This window comes from Rhinolophus ferrumequinum, chromosome 8, assembly GCF_004115265.2.
Source record: "Rhinolophus ferrumequinum isolate MPI-CBG mRhiFer1 chromosome 8, mRhiFer1_v1.p, whole genome shotgun sequence".
In the NCBI taxonomy this organism is placed as follows: domain Eukaryota; kingdom Metazoa; phylum Chordata; class Mammalia; order Chiroptera; family Rhinolophidae; genus Rhinolophus; species Rhinolophus ferrumequinum.
Window position 1 is genome coordinate 6,290,900 of NC_046291.1, and position 19,810 is coordinate 6,310,709.

The following is a 19,810-nucleotide window of genomic DNA, read 5'->3' on the forward strand; positions in this document are numbered from 1 at the left end:
GGTGAGCCGCCAGAGGCCTGACAGGGTCACTTCTGCTCTACCATGGGAAGTACGATGACGCCTGGATACTCCCCCTCTTCCATTGTGCCCAGCTGAGGGGCCCACTGGGGAATGGGTGTATGGGGGAAGGCGGGCCCTGGGGTCTTGGGAGAGGACACGAGGTTCCCGGCCTGGAGGCTCGTCCTGAGCCGGAGCCCAGGAAGCCCCAAGAGCCACAGTTGCCAGTGGGGGCCTGATGCCCAGTGTGTGGCTGGGGAGCACCCCCCGTCCTGGTAGGGTTGTGGTCCTACAGGCCATGAGACCACCAGAGACCCCTCAGCCTGACAGATCCCCGCAGGGCTCAGTGGCAATGATGCTGCTCCCCAGGGCTTTGGAGGTCCTCTCGCTCCTTTGGGGAGAATGGAGGGAGACCAGCAGGTCAGAGGGAGCAAAGCCAAGGTGTCACGCAGGGTGCCATGCAGGGACTCAGCTCCCCCTCCCCACATAGAACGCAGGACATGGCGAGGCCAAAAAGGAACACCCACGGAGCCATAGATAGGGAGTCACACCACTATAGTCTCGCTGGCAGCCGGGCGAGACACAGGAAGTAGGAGCCACACGATCCGCAACCCGCCGGCCGCTTGTCTCTGCCAACCAACCTCACTTGCTAGCTGCACTCCACTGTGCTAACTGCAATCCGTGCTTGCTCGCTCAGCCACCATCTCCTTGCTAGCCTCCATTTGCTGCTAGTGTAGCCACGGCAGTTATATTAGTGGCCAATGGCTCACTGGTTACAGCTGACGGCCAGCCAATCACAGTTGATGGTCATTTACTACCTGAGCCAGGACCTTTCCACGTGAGGCCGAGAGCCTGGAAACTGCACTCCTGGCTCTGTCCCCACACAAGGATATCCCAAGGACGGAGTCCTGATGCTTAGAGCCCATGACACTCAGACATGGCTACAGAACTCAGAGCCATGGTGCCGCCCAGCAGGACTGAGGTGTGACATTGTGTGTCATCCACTGGTTCCCAGACTGCTTTTCCACATGGACCCTAAGGCCATCCTCACTGCACCTCAGTGAGGCGGAGACAGCAACAGGGAAAGCCCCTTGAGCAGGTGGGAAACCTTAGGGGGGTTACCAGCCTTTTCCAAGGTCACACTCATATGTCAGCTGAGGGACACGTCTTGGCTGCTAAGTTCTCAAGCATCGGGTGTCCATGCTAGACACTCAGCGTCAACTCGCAACGTGTCGTGTTAGGAGTCATGTTAGGAAACGTGCCCAGAGCCTAGACACCGGCCATTGCATTGTCTGCCAGGCCCTGTACTAGCAACAGCACTGAGGATTAGCTGACTGATTCTGAACGAACAGCACAGCTGCCCACTGGGCCTGTTCTCCTTGTGCTAAGTGAGGAGCATGAGCACAGCAGTGAAGGCCCTTCCCGTGGTGACTGAGTCGAGAAGCTGCCTGGGCGGGTTGTTGCAGGCTGGCTCCATGCACCTCCCCGAGGGCAGGCTCGCCCACACAGCAGACCGAAAGCTAAGCATTTAATAGCAGGGAAATAAAGGGGGCTCGGGATGGTTTACAACTGCACTTGAGCTTCCAGGCATCCACCTGTGTGCCCGTGTGCAAGTGGGGGGGCTTCAAGTGTCCCCACGTCCGCCCTGGGCCCTGGTTCAGCCATCTATAGCCTTGAGCCCAGGGGTTACTGCTGGGTGACCTTAGCAAAGGATTCACTGTCTCAGCAGACCTGGGGGTGCATGTGAGAGGTGCAGTCGCCTGTGGTAGGTCAAAGTGAGCCCCCACCCCTGCCCAACTCTGAGACTTCTGGGCCAGGGATCCTGGGGTCGCCCTCAACTGGGGTGCTCTGTGGGTACGAGCTCTGTCTAGATTTGGGAAGGATTTGAAGCAAACCGGAAAGGTGGGCTTCTGCCAAGCTTCCCTGCTCAGGGTCTCAGATGTGACGTGTGTGTTGGTGGCCTGGGATTTCTGGGGCACCCAGGAATGGTCTCAGGGTTCCACTGAGCATACCTGAGCCCCAGGACTTTTTAACCAGTTTGGTGGAGCCCAGACTCAAGTTTCTGCCACTCTTTTGGTTGCTTCTATGCTGACCAGATGTCCAGTCCCCTGGGGTTCCCAAGTACCCCAGCTTGTGAGGTACCATCGATGCAATATTTTTAAATGGCTTGAGCCTCTATTCCAAATATGTTGGGAAGCCCAGGGTCCACTATATGCAAATACCTCTGGGGGTGGATTCTCAGGGGACTTGGCTTTCTCCTCATGCCCCTTGGGTGGGCTGACTTTCCCACCCCCATTTCCCCATACTGGCCAGCGCACCTCATTACTTCCTTCCCCAGGGACCAGCCACAGAAGATTGGGGGGAGTCACCGACTTTGCTGGAGATTTTGGGTGCTGGAGGCGGGATGGCCCATCCAGCTGCTAGCAGGTCCCTTTCACTGCCTCCTTTCTGGGCTCCTCCTCCCTCCCCCAAACTGGCTTGAGAAGCCCAGTTTCTCTTGGCTTATTAAAAAAAAGTAATTTCCTCTTCCCCCTGCTGGGCCCAGCCTTGTCCAGAGCCTGAGCACTGCCTGGCCCCCACCAGGCTGTCCCCTTGGGCCACCCTGCAGCAGGAGAGGGCAGCTGGCAGGACTTGAGGATCCAGCGTCCCTCCCCTGTCCCCACAGCCTCTGTAGGAGCCAGGCTGCAGAGGAGGAGCTGATCATTACAGATGCGAATTTCGCTACCTCCCACCCCTCACAAAGCAGAAGGGACTACAATCCATTTTTGTTACCCCTTTCTGCTCCCCTTCCATCAGCACCCCAGACCTTTTATGCTTTGGAACCAGGGAGCCTTTCCAGGGCTTGCTTATTGCAGTTGGCCATGCTTGGCGGTCCTTGGGAGCATTTTATTGAGAAAAATGTAGGCCACTGCGCATGAGCCGCCATTTATAATTCCTTCATGCACTGACTGCAAGTTTGAGAACAATACGAAACTCAGTCCATCCCCGCAAAGGAAGCCCTTGCTCTCTCACCTCATGTTTCGCCCCTGGAGTCCACGAATTTGATGGCACGTCTCCGAGCAGAACCTTGGCAGTCGTGTACTGCACCCACGTCTAAGGTGCAGCAGTCCTCTGTAACTCTGTCACTGGGTCACCGGCCTGGCCTGGTGCCATGCAGGGTGGCAGGCAGGGTCTCTGGTCCTGCTCCCTGCCCAAGAACACAGGATATGGTGAGGCCAAAAAGGAACACCCATGGAACCATAGATAGGAGAGTCAGATCACTATAGGCTCGCTGGCAGCTGGGTTGGAGACACAGGAAGCAGGAGCCACACTATCTGCAACCTGCCGTCCATTTCTCTGCCAACCAACTCCACTTGCTAGCTGCAATCTGCCTCTCTGCAATCCGCGATCCACACTCCGCCATCTGCTAGCTCAGCCACCATCTTCTTGCTAGCCCCCATTTGCTGCTAGTGTAGCCACGGCAGTTATATTAGTGGCCAATGGCTCACTGGTTACAGCTGACGGCCAACTAGCTACAGCTGATGGCCATCCAATCAAGTTGATGGCCATTTACTACCCGAGCCAGCACCTTTCCATGTGAGGCTGAGAGCCTGGAAACTGCACTCTTGGCTCTGTCCCCACACCTGGAAAACTGCCAGGGGTGGGGACCCTATGTCCCAGGCCCCCTTCCTTTGGGGAAAATGAGTTATACCTTGGCTGGGCCTATCCTACAGTCCTTATAATGAGCTGGACCCCTGCTGTGCTGGCGGGGTCCCTGCCCTGTGACCCCTCTTCCTGTGGCCTGAGGTGGACCACAGACTCCTGTCCCTGTAGACGTGTCCCCCTCCGGGTCCAGCATCTGCCTTTGTCCCAGCTGCAGTTCACGTGACATGGGTGTGGCTCATGTTAGGGCCTCATCTGCCCAGGTTGGGGGTTACGGGCCTTCATTTGTTTGCAGCCCTCCTTGAGGAGCCATCCCGTATGTCCCCGGGCCGTGGTCCCCCAGCTGCTCTCGAGGTGTGCCTCACCCTGCCCCGCGTCACCAGCTCCCTCACCCTTCTGCAGGTGTGGAGGAACACTTCATCCCCATCCAACCCCTGGATGCCGCCTCTTCCCCGCCCTCCCTGCCACCCGGCAAATGTGGGAGGTGCCCAGAGGGCTGCGTGGCACATCCTTTATCCCTGGGGGCCCGGTCCCTTTGAGCGACTCCTGTGAGCCAGGCTGGTGTCCAACATGAGCTCATCTGGTCCGAGGCAACGAGGCGGCACCTGACCCCAACCTCAGCTGCCACCCGGGACCCAGGAGCCGCTGGCAGCAGCTCAGGCTGATTCATTGGGCTGGCAGGCAGCTCACATCCCCAAGCCGCTGTCACATGGTGCTATGAAGCCATATCTCTACGTGTCTATACTTTGCATAAATAACAATAAAACTCTCCCACCTTTCTACGGGATCAAACTGTTACAGGGCGCTGGCAGGGATCTGTGTGGAGGGATCAGAAAGCAGCTATTTCCTTCTCACCAAGGAGCCCAGGCCCGGAGCGGAGAGGAGGGGGTGCTGTAGTAGCTGAAAACCAGGAACTTGCAAATGTAGTGAGCAAAGAAAGGGACAGAACAGGCTGTCGTGGCCTGGACGCTGCCCACTGAGGGCAAACCGTGGCCTCACACTTTGGAGCGGGGGCAGCTGTTTCCTCCAGGAGGGGCAGCTCAGGAAACACATGACTGGCTCCTGGGCCCCGTGCCCAGGGCGTCGCTGCAGACTTGGCATCCCCCAGTGGCAAGGTGATATCAAGAGGAACTCCAGCTGCTTTTGTCGGGCCTACAGCCTGGAGGAGTGTACACAGGTAGCAAACGCTGAAGCTCTGCTCCGCTGGGGTAAGCAGGCCCTGGGGCCGCCTGAGATCAGGGTGCAACTGAAAATACTGCCCAGCTTCACACAGGGAGGCAGGGATTCGGAGAGGCATTCTTGAAGGGGTGACAGCCTGTCACACAGATGCTGACCAGGGCAGGACACCTGTTTCTGGAACCAGGGGAGATAATGGAGTCAGATAGTAACGTCAGCCCCACAATCAGGACGCGGGCACATCTGACATTCCCCTTGTCCCTAGAGGCCTGTGTTTGCCTACCAGGATGCATCTGGTATCAGCCACCAGAGCCATGCTGGGCTGGGTGCAGGGGTGACGGCTCAAAGGGCTTCCATGAGCAGGGTCTCTGGATCTAACTGGGACTGGCTGTGGCGCCCTCCAGAGCCCAGTCTGAGCTTTGCAGGGAGTCGTTTGGCTTGAGAGTCTGGTCAGGGCCCAAGCACCTCTGGTCTCTCATCTGGATCTCAGGGGGTTTGGTGAAAGGGACAGCAGGCCTTCCTGAGCGCCTGGTGTGTCCTGCGCTCTCCCACGCTTCTCCTCGTTTGCAGCCTTGACACAGCCCTGGGCAGGGGCCATGCTAAGATGGGAATCAGTGCCCCGGGGAGCTACGTGTTTAAAATGTAGCTCCATGGGGCCGGCCCGGTGGCTCGGGTGGTTGGAGCTCCATGCTCCTGGCTCCGGGGGCTGCCGGTTCGATTCCCACATGGGCCGGTGGGCTCTCCACCACAGGGTTGCCAGTTCAATTCCTGGAGTCCCGCAAGGGATGGATGGTGGGCAGCGCCCCCTGCAGCTGGGGTTGAGCACGGCACCTTGAGCTGAGCTGCCAGCTGGGCTCCCGGATGGCTCAGTTGGTTGGGGTGAGTCCTCTCAAGCACAAGGTTTCAGTTCAACTCCCGCGGGGGATGGTGGGCTGTGCCCCCTGCAACTAGAAGACGGCAGCTGGACCTGGAGCTGAGCTGCGCCCTACACGGCTAAGACTGGGAGGACAACTTGGGGCGGAATGGCACCCTCCGCGGCTGGGATTGAGGGGACGGCAACCTGACTTGGAGGGGGGGCCTGGAAGTGCACACTGCTCCCCGGTGAGGTCCTCTTCCCTTTCCCCAATGGGGTCTTTAAAAAAATAAAAAATAAAAAATAAAATGTAGCTCCATGCTGGCACGTTCACCTTACCGCCGGGCACGCACCCCACAGGGCTCTCAGGTGTCTTGGAGGAAGAGAATGTGGGTGCCACCAGCAAGGGGTTGGCACCGCACCCCCTTCCCCATTTGCTCACTTTCAGTGGATTGTGATGTGTTAGACTTTAGTGTGTATGGCCATGTGGATTTACGGATTCTACAATCTAGTTTTAAACAAATTAATCCTCCAAAACGACCAGGTGGCTTACAAAATATTCCTGTTAAGAAACTACAAGTAATACCAAGAATCCACACCAGGTGAACAAGCACAGAAGTGGCAGCTGAGATATAGTCTCCCTCCTGCATGCTTGTTACCTACCACCCATGATACAGCTCTGATGAGAAGTTAGCCTCAAATATACCGGGGGTGCCAAAAAAAAAATGTACGCGCATTTTAAGAAACGAAAAAATTGTATTAAAATTGTAACACTCGGGGGCGGCCAGATGGCTCAGTTGGTTAGAGCGCGAGTTCTGAACAATAGGGTTGCTGGTTCGATTCCCACATGGGCCAGTGAGCTGCGCCCTCTACAACTAGATTGAAGACAACAAGCTGCTGCTGAGCTGCCAGACGGTCGGCCGGATGGCTCAGTTGGTTAGAGTGTGAGCTCTCAACAACAAGGTTGCCGATTCGGCGACTGGACTTGGAGCTGAGCTGCGCCCTCCACAACTAGATTGAAAAAACAATGATTTGACTTGGAGCTGATGGGCCCTGGAAAAACACAGTGTTCCCCAATAAAATAAAAAAAATTCTAATACTTGATATATACGGATAACAGAAGATGAATACAAGACATGTGTATACATTGTTTTGGCAGCCCCAGTATATATAAAAATAAGGAAACAAAACTAAACGGTTTGAAGTACCCCACGCCTGTCATCACTGGTGAAGCTTGCCCTGGGTTCCTTGTTCTTTGAGATATCAGTCAATGACAGCATGGAATCCTTATGGTTAGCAAGGCATTTTAAAAGTAAGCTTTCAGAACATGAAGACAAACCCCTGCAATTTTCCCCAGTGATATTTCAAGTTATGTGCTGTTCAACCAGTACTTTCTGACATTTCCCTAAGCAATGATAAATATTTGGAAGGCTCTTTTAAAGTCTCTTGCATAATAACAGAAGACAAAAAACACCTACCATCAGGCAAACACTTATTCTTTCTGCTGCAGTAAAAATGGCAGAAACAATGAACAGAAAATGATCTGTCGACAAACCAAAAGGCATTTCTTTGTCAGCAAATACTGTTGGAAGATGTAGAGAAAACACTGCTGTAGATTAGGAGAAAATTACCCAGTGTGGGAGGTTTGCTATACAGTTGGCTGGAAGTACAGAGGTTTCTAACACATCTCAGCTTAAGGTATTTGCTGGATTCTGTTCCAATAATGAAATACACAAAGCCCCCTATTTTTTTCATGAGCCACTAAAGGAAAGATATAGCAGAGAAGATATATTCCCAACAGTAAACGTCTTGTTTAATAAAAACAATGCCATATGGGGAAAACTGTGTAAGTGTACCCTCTGATGGAACAGCTACTCAGAAAGGATATTTATTTTAGAAGATTCTGGATGAGCAAAAGGTGCAGAGGCAGCAGTACCTGCAAAACTCACCTGTTTGGCCTGTCCACAGTCAAACCATTGCAGGAAAGAACTAGAAGCCTTGGGGGCACAGAAAATGTAAGTGGCATTAACTTTATAAAATCAAGATGTAGTGTAGAAGCCTTATGATACTTGGTAAAATGGGGCAGGAGGAACTTCCCTCTACCCTTCTAGGGTCTTCCAGCTGGTCTAATAATCAGATTAACAAGAGAAAGATGACCACATTTAATTACATACATACATAAGGGAACCCCACATACAAGAGCCAGAGACCTCCACAGACATGAGAGGGTCAGAGACAGAAAGGGAAAAACAGGTCAACATGACCTTCTGAGCTAAGGTGTGGTAGGATGCCTGGGGCTTCAGAGGGGAGGAAGGTCATCACAGGACAGTAAGAAGAGCAGATATTCAGTAATTAGAAATTTGCCCTGCTCTATAGATAGCTCATAAACATATCTGGTGATAACCGTTAGGACAGGCAAGGCCCCTAATTAAAATTCTTTAAGGGAGGTATAAGTTTCTCATGAGACTGCAGGGTCACACTGCCTTCAGCTCAAAACAATCCACGTGCCAAATTGGCACAGCTTGGGGAGATCTGTTCTGAACTCCTTCAAGTCCTGCCTTTGAAACTTCCTGAGAAGTTTCACAGTCCAGAGGTTGGGTTGATAGGTTTTTCCATATCTCATTACACCAGCCCCAGACTTGAGACTAGGTCAGTTCAGTTAAACAGTCGTGCCTCATTTCAGGAGATGGGGATGCCGGTGGGCCCCCAAAGTTAGGCCTATGGTACAAGCAATCAGGTATTTAATGAGAAGCATCACTATGGAAACGAAAGAAAACCAAAGGTTAATGATTGGAGCAGGCTATAATCCCGGTTTCAGAGTTCTGAAGGCAGGTAGTCGAGAGGGCTTCTAGATGTCTGGCTCAAAGCATCCTCAGGTGGAGTGGACGCGGTAGTGATGGTCTGATAGATCCTCCTGCGCTGCAGTTTGAGTGTCTGGTGATCCTTCTGCGACAGGCATGACGATTGTCCGTATATGAGCTGCTATGGTAATTTCTCTGAAGTTTATATCAAGTTGTCTTACTGTAGCTTGCACAGATTGGTAAATGGCAGTTTTAGTTCTCAATGAGTCACAGCCAGACATTGGAGAAAACTAGAAGAATTCAGGATCCAACCTAGTTTACAGGTAGAAACAAAATCTCAAAAGACAATGAAAAGCACTAGAGTCTAATATCCACAAAGGTGTATTACTGAAACATAATTTTTCTCTTTAAAAGTACCCCCATTTTGGGGCTGGCCAGATGGCTCAGGTGGCCGGAGCGCCGAGCTAGTCCTAATGCTGAGGTCGCCGGTTCCATTCCCATCCCACATGGGCCAGTGAGCTGCACCCTCTACAGCTAAGATTGTGAACTACGGCTCGCCCTGGAGCTGAGCTGCTGTGCTCGGTTGGTGTGGCGGTTGGTGTGGCTGTCTCCGGCTACTGAGGGGAGGGGGAAGAAGAGAGGGAATAAAAAAGACCCCTTTTGTATTTTACCAAAGATAGCCAAATTAAGACTATTTTGTTTCAAAAAAGTCTAGTTTCAAAAAACTTCGCCTATTATTTGTACAGTGGTACCTCGGTTTTCAAATATCTCTGTTGAGGAATATTTAGGTTTATGAACACTGTAAATTTTATGGGTCTATGGTATCATTAGATAGTAAAATTCATGCTACATTTGCAGTTTTAGGGGTTGATTTTAAAGGTCGGGAATGGATTCACCCATTTTGCATTACTTTCTATGGGGAAACTGTGCCTCGGTTTTCAAATGTTTCAGAACTCGAATGGTCTTCTGGAATGGATTATGTTCAAAAAACGAGGTACCACTGTATAAATAAAACAAGCCCTTGATCACATAACTTCTTTTAAATATGTTTTGCTAGAATTTTCCATAAGGAATCTCCAGATTAAACTTTAAAAGGCCTCGTGATGCCAGAAAGGCCAAAGCAAGGAGTTGCCATCAGACGTCACCTGCTATACATGTAGATTTAGGTGAGTTCCTCTCTTCTTGACGTCCCCAAAATGTCTTGAGATTCCTGCACCTGCCAAGAAATGACCTTTATTCACCTGGTAAGGCTTCTGGAAGCCCTGTAAGCAAGGTGCCAGGCCAATATTTCCAAGGGTTTTAATTGGCTTCCATAAGTCAGTCTTAATTCCTCAAAGCTGTGTGGTCATATCCAAGTCTAGGCTTGGGACCGAGTGTAGGGGACCATTCACTGGAATCTACAATGGGACGGTCCACCAGGGTGCGTCAGTTACTTCGTGCCCCTGGCTGGGAGGAACTGCCCAGTCTGTGTTTGGAGTCTGTTATTCTAAAGCGGTCGAGCCCTGCAGAAACATGCCGTCCATGACTGGGACATGCAGCACTGACAGGGGAGAAGGCAGGGTCCTGGCGTGTTCCCCTCCCGTTCCCCTCCTGACACCAGAAAGCACTACCTCCCCCAGCCAACAGGTACGGCTTCCACAGGCTGGTCAGATTTCCAAGGTTGTGGCCACTTCTGCAGCTAAAGATCAGACTACAAGATTAATTCTAGTAGAAGTCCTCTCCATCCAAGTCCCCACTAAGTCCCTGCCTTTCCAATCTTAGATTTCTGCTCTTCCTGAGGCCTCGAGTTACAGGGAGGCTGGCTCCTGTGCCATCATCCAAACCGAATGTGAGGTTTTTATACCAGATAAATTTGCTAATATTTCTTCTTTGTAAGCACATATGAAAACTCAAGTAAATGTCCAAAGTAACCCAAACCCAAGCCTAGGTGACTAGTTAAAACGCTGGTTCGGATTCTGGGGGGCATGGTGGAAAAACTGTTACTGATACTTGGATTGTTTCTCTTAATCTGTCTCTTTTCTTGTCTGTGTCTGTACTGTTGTTGTGGACTGTGTCTCCATGTGGTCAACTGGCGACTCAGCGAGCTACCTGCATGCTACTGAATCCTCTCACTGACCACTCGGGGCACTGGGAGAAGAGGGGGTGCATGAGATTACAAGAAGCGGTCACAAGGGGTGGAATGTGGAGGAGAGACTATTCCATGATGTGACTTCTGCTGGACCTGGACCAGAAGGGGGATACGGCTTACTGCAAACCTGCCTTGGAGACTGTCGGATCATAAGTGATGTCCATTCTGACATGTCAGCATCCCTCCCCTGTCTCCAACTACATGCTGGCTCTAGAACATGCCATTGTCCTGACCTGGGCAAGCATATGAAATAATTTCTGTACCTGGAAATACTAACATACTAGTATTCATGACTACTGCCCTCCCCCCTTTATCCTATATAATTCTTTGGCACCTACCAAGTGACATAAGGTTCCATTTTGTCTTGCAGCCACTGACGACATGACTTTTATGTAGATTTCCCTTCGGACTTTCCCTGCCCTCCGTTTATGGAGGTAGATTTTCAATCTCAAGGCTTTTCCCTGAGTCTCTGTGTACTAATAATACTGTGTAAGTTCTTTTACCAAAAATAAATTTCCTTGCATTCAAAGTTATTTCCCTTATTGTTCCTAGTATTTTAAATTACATATGTTAGAATTTTAACCATTAAAAATTTTAGTTTCTAATGAAAACTAAAAAGTAAGCAATTAGCATTCTTTAGATTGGCAAATTTATGAATACATTTCATAACCTCTATAAACATAGGTTCTTTTACTGGCAAATATATACCATAATTTTTAGAAACATTTGAATTGCTTCCTCAAAAAAACACAAACCATATTCATGAACAAATCCAAATTTATCTTTTAGTTTCTCTGTAATAAGAAGCCAAAAGTAGGTAAAGTTAGACTTATTTAGTAATTAATGCTTTAGTATTTTATCTTATTTGGAAATGATCTAGATATTCAATAATTTCCATCATTCAACTTAGCGAAACTCTAAGGTTTCAAGTTACCAAAAGATTTTGGGAAACTATTATTAAACTTACAACATAATATGTTGTATATATACATACAACTTATACACTTATTGCTAAAAAGTTTCACCTAAACACCTTTTATTCTATTTACATCTATTTAATTGATTAGGTCTTAATGATCATATTTAGACTACTTGCAAAGGTTTTATGTGATGTTAAAGCAGTTAGCCTTCACCTTATATATTATTATTTTTGATAACATGAACTTAGCTAACCAATAAATTCAGGTAGAATAAAAATATTATATTAAATGCTTATAACTCTAAAGACATTTCTATTTAACCAAACCAGACTCAAACCAATTTTAATATTAAATATTTTCCCAGGTCATGTGATCATGAACAGAATTTGGGTTAGTTTCTATTATATTTCGAAAAGTGTTTCCCTGAAAATAAGAGCTAGACAACAATTAGCTCTAATGCGTCTTTTGGAGCAAAAATTAATATAAGACCCAGTATTATATTATATTAGACCCAGTATTGCATATTATATTGTATTATATCATATTGTATTGTATTATATTATATTATATTATATTATATTATATTATATTATATTATATTATATTATATTATATTGACCCAGTCTTATATTATAGTAAAATAAGACCGGGTCTTATATTAATTTTTGCTCCAAAAGACACATTAGAGCTAATTGTCTGGCTAGGTCTTATTTACGGGGAAACATGGTATATAAGCACCTGTTGGTTTAAGCCAATTAAATAGTTCTTTTACAAATTAACATTACCATCCAGAGATAGAAAATAGCACACAACACACATGAACATACAGACAGACAGAGACCTCCTAGCACTTGTTTTAAAATTTTAGCCATGAGACGGGTAGTAAAGTGAAGCTATCCACTCAGATGGCTAAGTCTTTTCTTATTAATATTTGTGGAGAAGACGTTTAATCTTATAGAAGCTATGGCCTAGATTTTGGGCAAGGGAGCTTTCATAGTTGTTTGCATTTTTTTAAAAAAACTTCTTCACCCATTTATTTCCCCCTTTCAGTTCTTAGGAATTCAGGATGGTAGAAACAGGTGGACTTTTGTCATGCAGGGACTCAGCTCCTGCTCCCCACATAAGAACGCAGGATATGGTGAGGCCAAAAAGGAACACCCACGGAGCCATAGATGGGGGAGTCATGCCGCTACATTCTCGCTGGTGAGTGGGTTGGAGACACAGGAAGTAGCCTCCACACGATGAACAATCTGTCAGCTTCTCCGCCAACCAACCAACAAACGTAACCACAGCATTTATATTAGTGGCTTATGGCTAAATGGTTACAGCTGCTGGCCAACTAGTCACAGCTGCTGGCCATCTGCTACCCGAGCCAGCGCCTCCCCACGTGAGGCCGAGCGCCTGGAAACTGCTCTCCTGGCTCTGTCCCCACAGCTTCGAATTGCTTTTAGGCCATCACATTTCTGGTTTCTCGTAACCTAACTTAGAAAGGGATTCTCACCACTCTGCCACCACTGGGCTCTGCAGGTAGAGATCTGGGAGTCTGACTTGGCAAGAATTCTCACCTTTTTTGCCAGCTCATGTTAGAGGTCCCAGATGCTTTCCATCAAAGCAGATTCAGGTGAGCAAAGCCCAGACGGTGAGGTACGCTGCTCACAGTACAAGACCTGGTGTGACCACGAAAACTTTCCAGCCACACAGGAGTCATCTTTATGGCAAAGGGCTGCCATGAGTTTTCCTTCCTCTCTTCCTAACTTCCCCTCCTCTTACAGACCAACGTGCTCACATTTGTTGAGGTGACAAGAGCTATTGGTTTAAGGCACCCAATAAAAACCTTAAAACACACTTTCCATGCGTGTGCCCCTTCAAGGTAAAGATGTTCAACAAACATGTGAGAGACGTTTCCATGGACACGACTTTGTGGCCAACAGTGTGTTTGACCAATAAACACCCTCGTACCTACACATTTACAAATCTTGGGGCAGAATCAGTGTTATAAAATTTAGACAGGCTTTATATACCATAAAATGCACCCTCTGAAAGCATACCGTTCAATGGTTTTTGGAATGTTTAAAGTTCTGTGGCCGTCACCAGTAATTCTAGAACAATGATTTTAGAACCTGTAGTTTTGAAATGTAGGGTCTCCTTAGGTTTTAAACCCATTTATGAAACACATGGGGGCACCTTCCCGTCGGTCAGTAAGACCAACTAAGTGACAATAGGGGAGACAGAAATAGTAGCTGGATTTTAAGAAACGCCTGCATAATTTGTGGACGGCGTTTCAAACGAGTGTGATGATTTGGTAAGGCCAGCTCACCATGCCATTCTTCCAGTGAGCTCCGTGTGACAGCCCCTAAAATCCAGAACTGAAAAAAACTGCCCGAGAGCCTTTGAGTTGATGTTACACAGCGTTAAATCAAGTTTTTAGTAAATAAAGAAGCATGTTTAATCATATTACTACTTCTAGTGAGAGCAAAGTCCCTTGTAAACGTACTAATAAATGTGTAATTCTGTAGAAATGTATTGAAAAATATCGTCGATTTCACCTTTCTGGAATCCTTTTAAACGTTCCCTTTGGGGTGGGTTAGATGGTCAGTAAGTGTAGCTTTACTGGAGTGGGTGCTCCAGAATGCTGGGTGCGGGCTGAGGTCAGACATGTTTGGTGTCTACTTCCCCTCGGGCTTCCCAGCTCCTCCCTCTGCCGCTCTTCCGCCCAGAAGACAGAGCAGAATAGACTCTGCTCCCCGAAGTAGCCAGAGTGATGTTTCCCAAGAGTCCAGTCATGTTATGTCCCTGCTCAAGCCTTCTGATCACGCCCACGGTGTGGATAAAGTTCCAGCTCCTCCCCCACCGGCTGCCCAACCTCAGGTTTTACCTCCTTTGATCCAGCCATTGGCCTCCAACAGCACTTGCCGGCTGCCTCAGGGTCCTGCAATGCTGCTCCTTCTCCATTGCTCAAGCCCTCCTCCCTTCAGTCTTGGCACCACTGTCTGCTCCCCAGGGAGCCCCTCCCTGGCCTCCTGATCTGGCTTATCGTCCCCTCCCCTCACAGACACACTCTGTGCTCCCACATACTAATAATTATTTTTCTTTCTAGAACATTTAAGTACTGGCATTACATTGTATAACCATTTATTTGATTATCCCCATGTCCGTCCCAGAATAGAGGTCACTGGACTGTGGAAATCTGTTGTTCACAAATCTGTGCCCAGCGCCCAGATGGCCTGGGGGGGGGGGGAAGTGAGGGGGAGCAAGGGCTGCTTTGGGACTATCTGCCCTGCACCCAGTTTCCCAAAGCTCTTTGGCTCTCCCAACCTGGATGCGCATTGGGGAGTGACCATCTCAGTAGCCGACTGACTTGCTACTGGTCTCTGCTTTCTGTGTTGCCATCTATTCTTCTGTGTAAGGGTAGAGGGTCCGGGGCTGGGGGGCACTTTGTGTTAAAGCCTCATTGGGCATCCGACCTCAGCAGCCTCCTTGCCCAGGAATGTGCTCCAGGGATGGAAGCCCGCCCTTCCCTGGTGCCCAATTGTCGGATTCTCTGGCCTCAGAGATTGGGGGCGGAGTCCAGAGCTTGGGCAGGACAGTAGGTGTCCCAGGAAGGCCACCGCCTCAGCCTGCACGGTGCCCCGCGGTCTGGCCCCGCGGGGAGGGCTGGGGGCAGCGCTGAGTGGGCTGAGACTCGTCTTTTATGGCCAACAGTTAAAGGTCAGGACGTAGGGGCCCCTGGTGGGCCCTGGGGCTGGAGGCTTTGGGCGGCCTTGTGGTTGAACAACAGGGAGAGGCGACCCAGCGATGGTGTGGGGCTCAGTAGGGGTGGGGACCCTGTGGAGGCGGGGGCTGGGGGCCCTCAGGGCACGTTAGCCCCAAGCAGCAGCAGCAGGGCTCCGGCCAGCAGAGTCAGGGACGCGCCTGCGGCCGGCCCGGGGTGCGCGGCGTCGGTGGGGCGGGTAGTGGGGCCAGCAGTGGGGGATGCGGGGGTGGCGCCGGGGGGCGCCAGGCCACAAGAAGTGTAGGGCTCCAGGCAGGCGGCAAAGGCCATGACGTGCGCTACGAAGCTCTGCTCCTGCACGCCGTGCACCAGGTGCGCCTGCGGGCCACGCGCGAACACCGCCACATCCTCTCCGCCGTGGGTCTCGGACGACAGGGGCACGGCTGTCTGCTGACTGTACTCGGGGTCACCTGGCCACAGGGTAGGGTTCAGAGTGGGGATTTAGGGCCTTTGGGGGGCCTCCACCCTCCCATGAGTTCCGAACTGTGGTCCCCCCCAGTCGGTCCACCCGACCCAGTGCACTCACTGCTCTGACTGTCGTTGACATCGGGCCGCGAGCCATTGCTGATGGCGAAGCCTGGGCCATTGGCATAAAGGAGGGAGGTGTAGGCCTTGCCATCTCCGGCCACCTCTGGAGCCAGGCCTGCAGGGAGAAGGAGACCTGTGATGGCACTGACCACAGCTGTGCAGCGCCCCCTGTGGGCGAAGCCAGGCACTTGCCTGTTCAGTGGCTTGATCTGCACCATAATCCTATGTGGCCATTGGTGTTATGACCCCGTTTGAAAGATGAGCCACAGGGCTCAGAGCAATTTCTGCCACGTAATTTAGCGAACAGCACCTGCCACTCTCCCTGGGCCTACCGAAAATGGAGCTCCCACGTAGTGTGTAGCCACCGAAAGTGAAGACGTGAGAGTGGTCAGCGGTGACAAGGGTCAGCGTGTCCTTCTCGTTTGTGAGCTGGCTGGCCCTGTCAATGGCATCGTCGAAACTGACAGCCTCGGTCAGAGCCAGGTAAGCTCTGCTTCTATGATGACCTTGGTCGATGAGGCCGCCTGCCGGAAAACCACATGAGAGATGGGTGATGGGGAACCGGCCCTGAGCCCTTCCCTTCCTGTGCTCAGTGAGGGGCTGCCACTCACTCACCCTCCACGAAGAGGTAGAAGCCACGGGGGTTCCTGCTCAGCAGGCGCAAGGCCGCCTCTGTCATCTCCGTCAGGGATGGGTCCTGCGTGGGGTCTCGGTATGCCTCAAACTTCATGTCTTTTGGCTCAAAGAGGCCTGTGGGAAAGGGGTTGGCAGTGACTGATGAGCTGGAGTAGGGTCAGCGCACACACTGTGCACAAATGCTTGGCCATCTGAGGACCCGGGAGGGTAAGGCGGGAAGGTGGGGGAGGTGGTCATTACCCATGAGGTGTGTTACAGAGGGGTCCTCTGACGCCTGAATGAGCTGCGTTCGGTTCCACACATACCGGCCACTCTGAAAGAGACGGAACCAGCTTCAGGCCACAGTCCTACGGCCAGCAGCCCCACCCTTGTCCCTGCTCTACCCCTGCGCCGGGGAGCCCCCATCACCTGGTGCTTGGCTTGCCACTCTTGCACCAGGTTCCGATTGTCAATCCTGATTCCATTCTGTGCGGCATCATCTGGGTACTCAGGGTCTGGGGTTCCCTTGGGAAACATGTACTTGCGGCCTCCACCAAGGATCACCTGGAGCGAGAGGATTAGGGCAGGTTGGCGTGGGGTCTGGCTAGCCCATTGCCCGCTGCTCACACAGCCCTCAGGTGTCCCCACAAGGTGTGTGGCAATGGCCTTGATGACTGTTCCTTCTACCCCCCACCGCCACAAGGCCCCAAGTCCCTGGGCTCAGGCTGGGGTTGCCCACCCTCTGCCCAGCTCCCCGTGCCCTTCATGACGCACGTCAATGTCCATGTTGGAGACGAGCTGTGCGGCGATGTCCTGGCAGCCCTCCTTCAGAGCCTGGGCAGGCATGTCGGCGTCGGAGTACCAGTTGCGGTTCACCGTGTGTGCGTAGGTGCCGGCTGGCGAGGCATGCTGCACCCTCATTGTCGTCACCACCCCCACTGACATCCCTGAGGGTGGCAGAGGTCAGGGTGAAGCACTGAGGTCTCAGCCTTACCCCTGCCCAGCAAGCTGGCCCCAAGCCCACCTGCTTTCTTCGCCCGGTTCATCACGGAGGTGACCTCATTGCGACGAGTTGTGTTGCACTGGTTAAGGCGGGCTGCCGCACTCACACCAATTGTCTGGTAGTTGGCCTTGACCCCGCACAGGTAGGCCGTGGCCGTGCCTGCACTGTCTGGCACGTTTCTGTCCACGTTGTACGTCTGGGGACAGAGACGCGCTCAGCTCCACTCTGGCACACACCCGGATCATGACCAGTCCCTGAGCCCCAAACTCAGGCCAACTCTCCTGGGGCCGTCCCTTCTGCCACACTCCCTAGCCCGACCCCACCCCCACCCTGGGGTGTGGAGCACCCTGAAGCCACCCAGTCCTTACTTTGGACAGAGCCAAGTATGGGAATTGGTCCATGGCCAGGGGGGTCTCTGGTCCCAGCTTGCCATTCTTCTGCCCCTTTAGGATCCGAGCGGCTGTCACCGTGGACACCCCCATACCTGAAGGAGCAGAACCGTGTCAGGCCGGAGTCCTGGGGGCTGGCTTGTGGTCACCGGCAGCCTTGGGTGCCAGGGCTGTGGGGGCTGCACAGGCCTTACACTCACCGTCCCCCAAGAAGAGAATGAGGTTTTTGGCGGCCGTCTGGGTGGGCTGCAGCTTCTTGGCGGTGTCCAGGGTCTGGGCTGCCTGGCGGTTCCAGAAGGCTGGGTCCTCTTCCTCAACTGGCCAAAGGGAGAGGGAGGCCAGGTCAGCTTTGGGGAGCGCCCTGTGTATGAGGAGCACCTGGGAGGTGTCTCATTACCTGGGATGATGCTGAGGGAGAGCCGTAGCCTCAGGCCCAGCAGCAGCAGCAGCCAGACTCTCTGCATGCCTGTGGGATGGTGAGAAGATGGCAGGGCTGGGACCATGGAGGGGCCGGGACCCTGGAGAGGCTGGCACTTGGGCAAGGCTGATCCAGCAGAGTAGCAGCTGCAGTCAGCACATGCTGCCTGGGCTCAAATCACTGGAGGACTTTATCCCGGGCTGTAAAAGGCACATGTCCCTCCCAGTGCACCAGGCAGCCTTCCTGACCACACCTCTGCCCTGCTGAAGAAGAGAGGTGGCAGGGTGTGGCCAAACCTTGGGACACATTTCCTGAAAAGGGAGGGCCATCCTGAGCAGGACAGGCCCCAGGTATCTCCTCAAGGTAAGATGGTGACAGGGTGCAGATGCCTTGGGGTGAGGAATATGCAGTGTCCTGATGGGTCCACCCCCAACTCTCTCTCCTACAGTCATGGGGGACCCGTTACTTCTTTCTTCATCTCATTTTCCAGCAGGGGCCCATTGTGGCCCACCAGCTCCCTGCTTCACATATGGTGAACTTTGGACTTCTCTTGAAATCCCTAACCTACTTGCTTTAAGTAGCAGTTCCTGATTTTATTTGAGCTGTTCTTATGTGGTTGCTTTTAATTTTTTTTTTTATTGACTCAAATGAAAAATTAAAATTAGTGTGGGAAATCCTACCTCAAGGCTTAGAAGCCCCACAACAGTCAGGCTCCCTTTCATACTCCGGCAATCTTTATGTACAATTCACATGGAGCCCCAACTTGCTACTACCTAGAGAAATGGGGAGATTTAGCTAAAAGTGATATCAACTTAAGATGGGCAAAATACGGCACTTTTGATACCTCTAAATTAATTTTGTGTGTGCTCAGTGGAAAAAGCAGACTCCAAAATTGAACTGAATGTATGGGATTCTTACCTTATTGAAAAATTGAAGACTAAAAGGAACACACATAAATTTTCTTTTCTGCAGGAAGTTAAGAAAATTTTAAATACTTTCTCTGAACTCTCAGATCTGAGTCTGACAATCAAGTTTGTGAACTCACCCTAGAAAAAGTGCTACATACCTCATTGCTGAATATCACTATGGTCACCTTCAAAGTACTCCCGTTGGGAAGCTATTCACTGATGCCAGCACCTAGTCCACACTTCAAAGCAATTTTGGAACTCTTTTTCTGGAATGGTCATCAGAGCTGTCGTCGTATTACCCTTGATGTCCTGAATGTCATCAAAATGTCTTCCTTTCAATATTTCCTTTATCTTTGAGTAAAGAAAGAAGTCATTGGGGGCCAGGTCAGGTGAGTAGGGAGGGTGTTCCAATACAGTGATTTATTTACTGGCTAAAAACTCCCTTACAGACAGTGCTGTGTGAGCAGGTGCATTGTCATGATGCAAGAGCCATGAATTGTTGATGAAAAGTTCAGGTCGTTTTGGTCTATCTTTTTTACACAGTCTTTCAGCACTTCCAAATAGTAAACTTGGTTAACTGTTTGTCCAGTTGGTACAAATTCATAATGAATAATCCCTCTGATATCAAAAAAGGTTAGCAACATCGTTTTGACGCTTGGT

The 19,810-nt window shown here is 50.9% G+C and overlaps 1 protein-coding gene across 1 annotated transcript; it reads right to left on the reverse strand.

Moving 5' to 3' along the window:
• Positions 1-15,312: 15,312 nt before the first annotated feature.
• On the reverse strand, positions 15,313-18,474 carry ALPI (alkaline phosphatase, intestinal). Its single transcript, XM_033111449.1, has 11 exons — positions 18,222-18,474; positions 18,025-18,141; positions 17,804-17,919; positions 17,457-17,631; positions 17,207-17,379; positions 16,862-16,996; positions 16,694-16,766; positions 16,433-16,567; positions 16,150-16,341; positions 15,816-15,932; positions 15,313-15,699 (listed from the first exon to the last, which is right to left on the reverse strand). Exons 1-11 carry the CDS (start codon positions 18,325-18,327, stop codon positions 15,368-15,370), a joined length of 1,671 nt encoding a protein of 556 aa, XP_032967340.1. The 5' UTR covers positions 18,328-18,474; the 3' UTR covers positions 15,313-15,367.
• Positions 18,475-19,810: the final 1,336 nt, after the last annotated feature.

What these genes read in the sequence shown, in the direction of transcription:
- ALPI (XM_033111449.1), bottom strand. Translation starts at nt 18,327, where the DNA reads ATGGTCCCAGCCCTGCCATCTTCTCACCATCCCACAGGCATGCAGAGA. An exon ending in CTCCCTCAGCATCATCCCAG is followed by an intron (nt 18,142 to 18,221) that starts GTAATGAGACAC and finishes CCCTTTGGCCAG; the next exon opens with TTGAGGAAGAGGACCCAGCC. An exon ending in TCTCCAACATGGACATTGAC is followed by an intron (nt 16,997 to 17,206) that starts GTGCGTCATGAA and finishes CTCTCGCTCCAG; the next exon opens with GTGATCCTTGGTGGAGGCCG.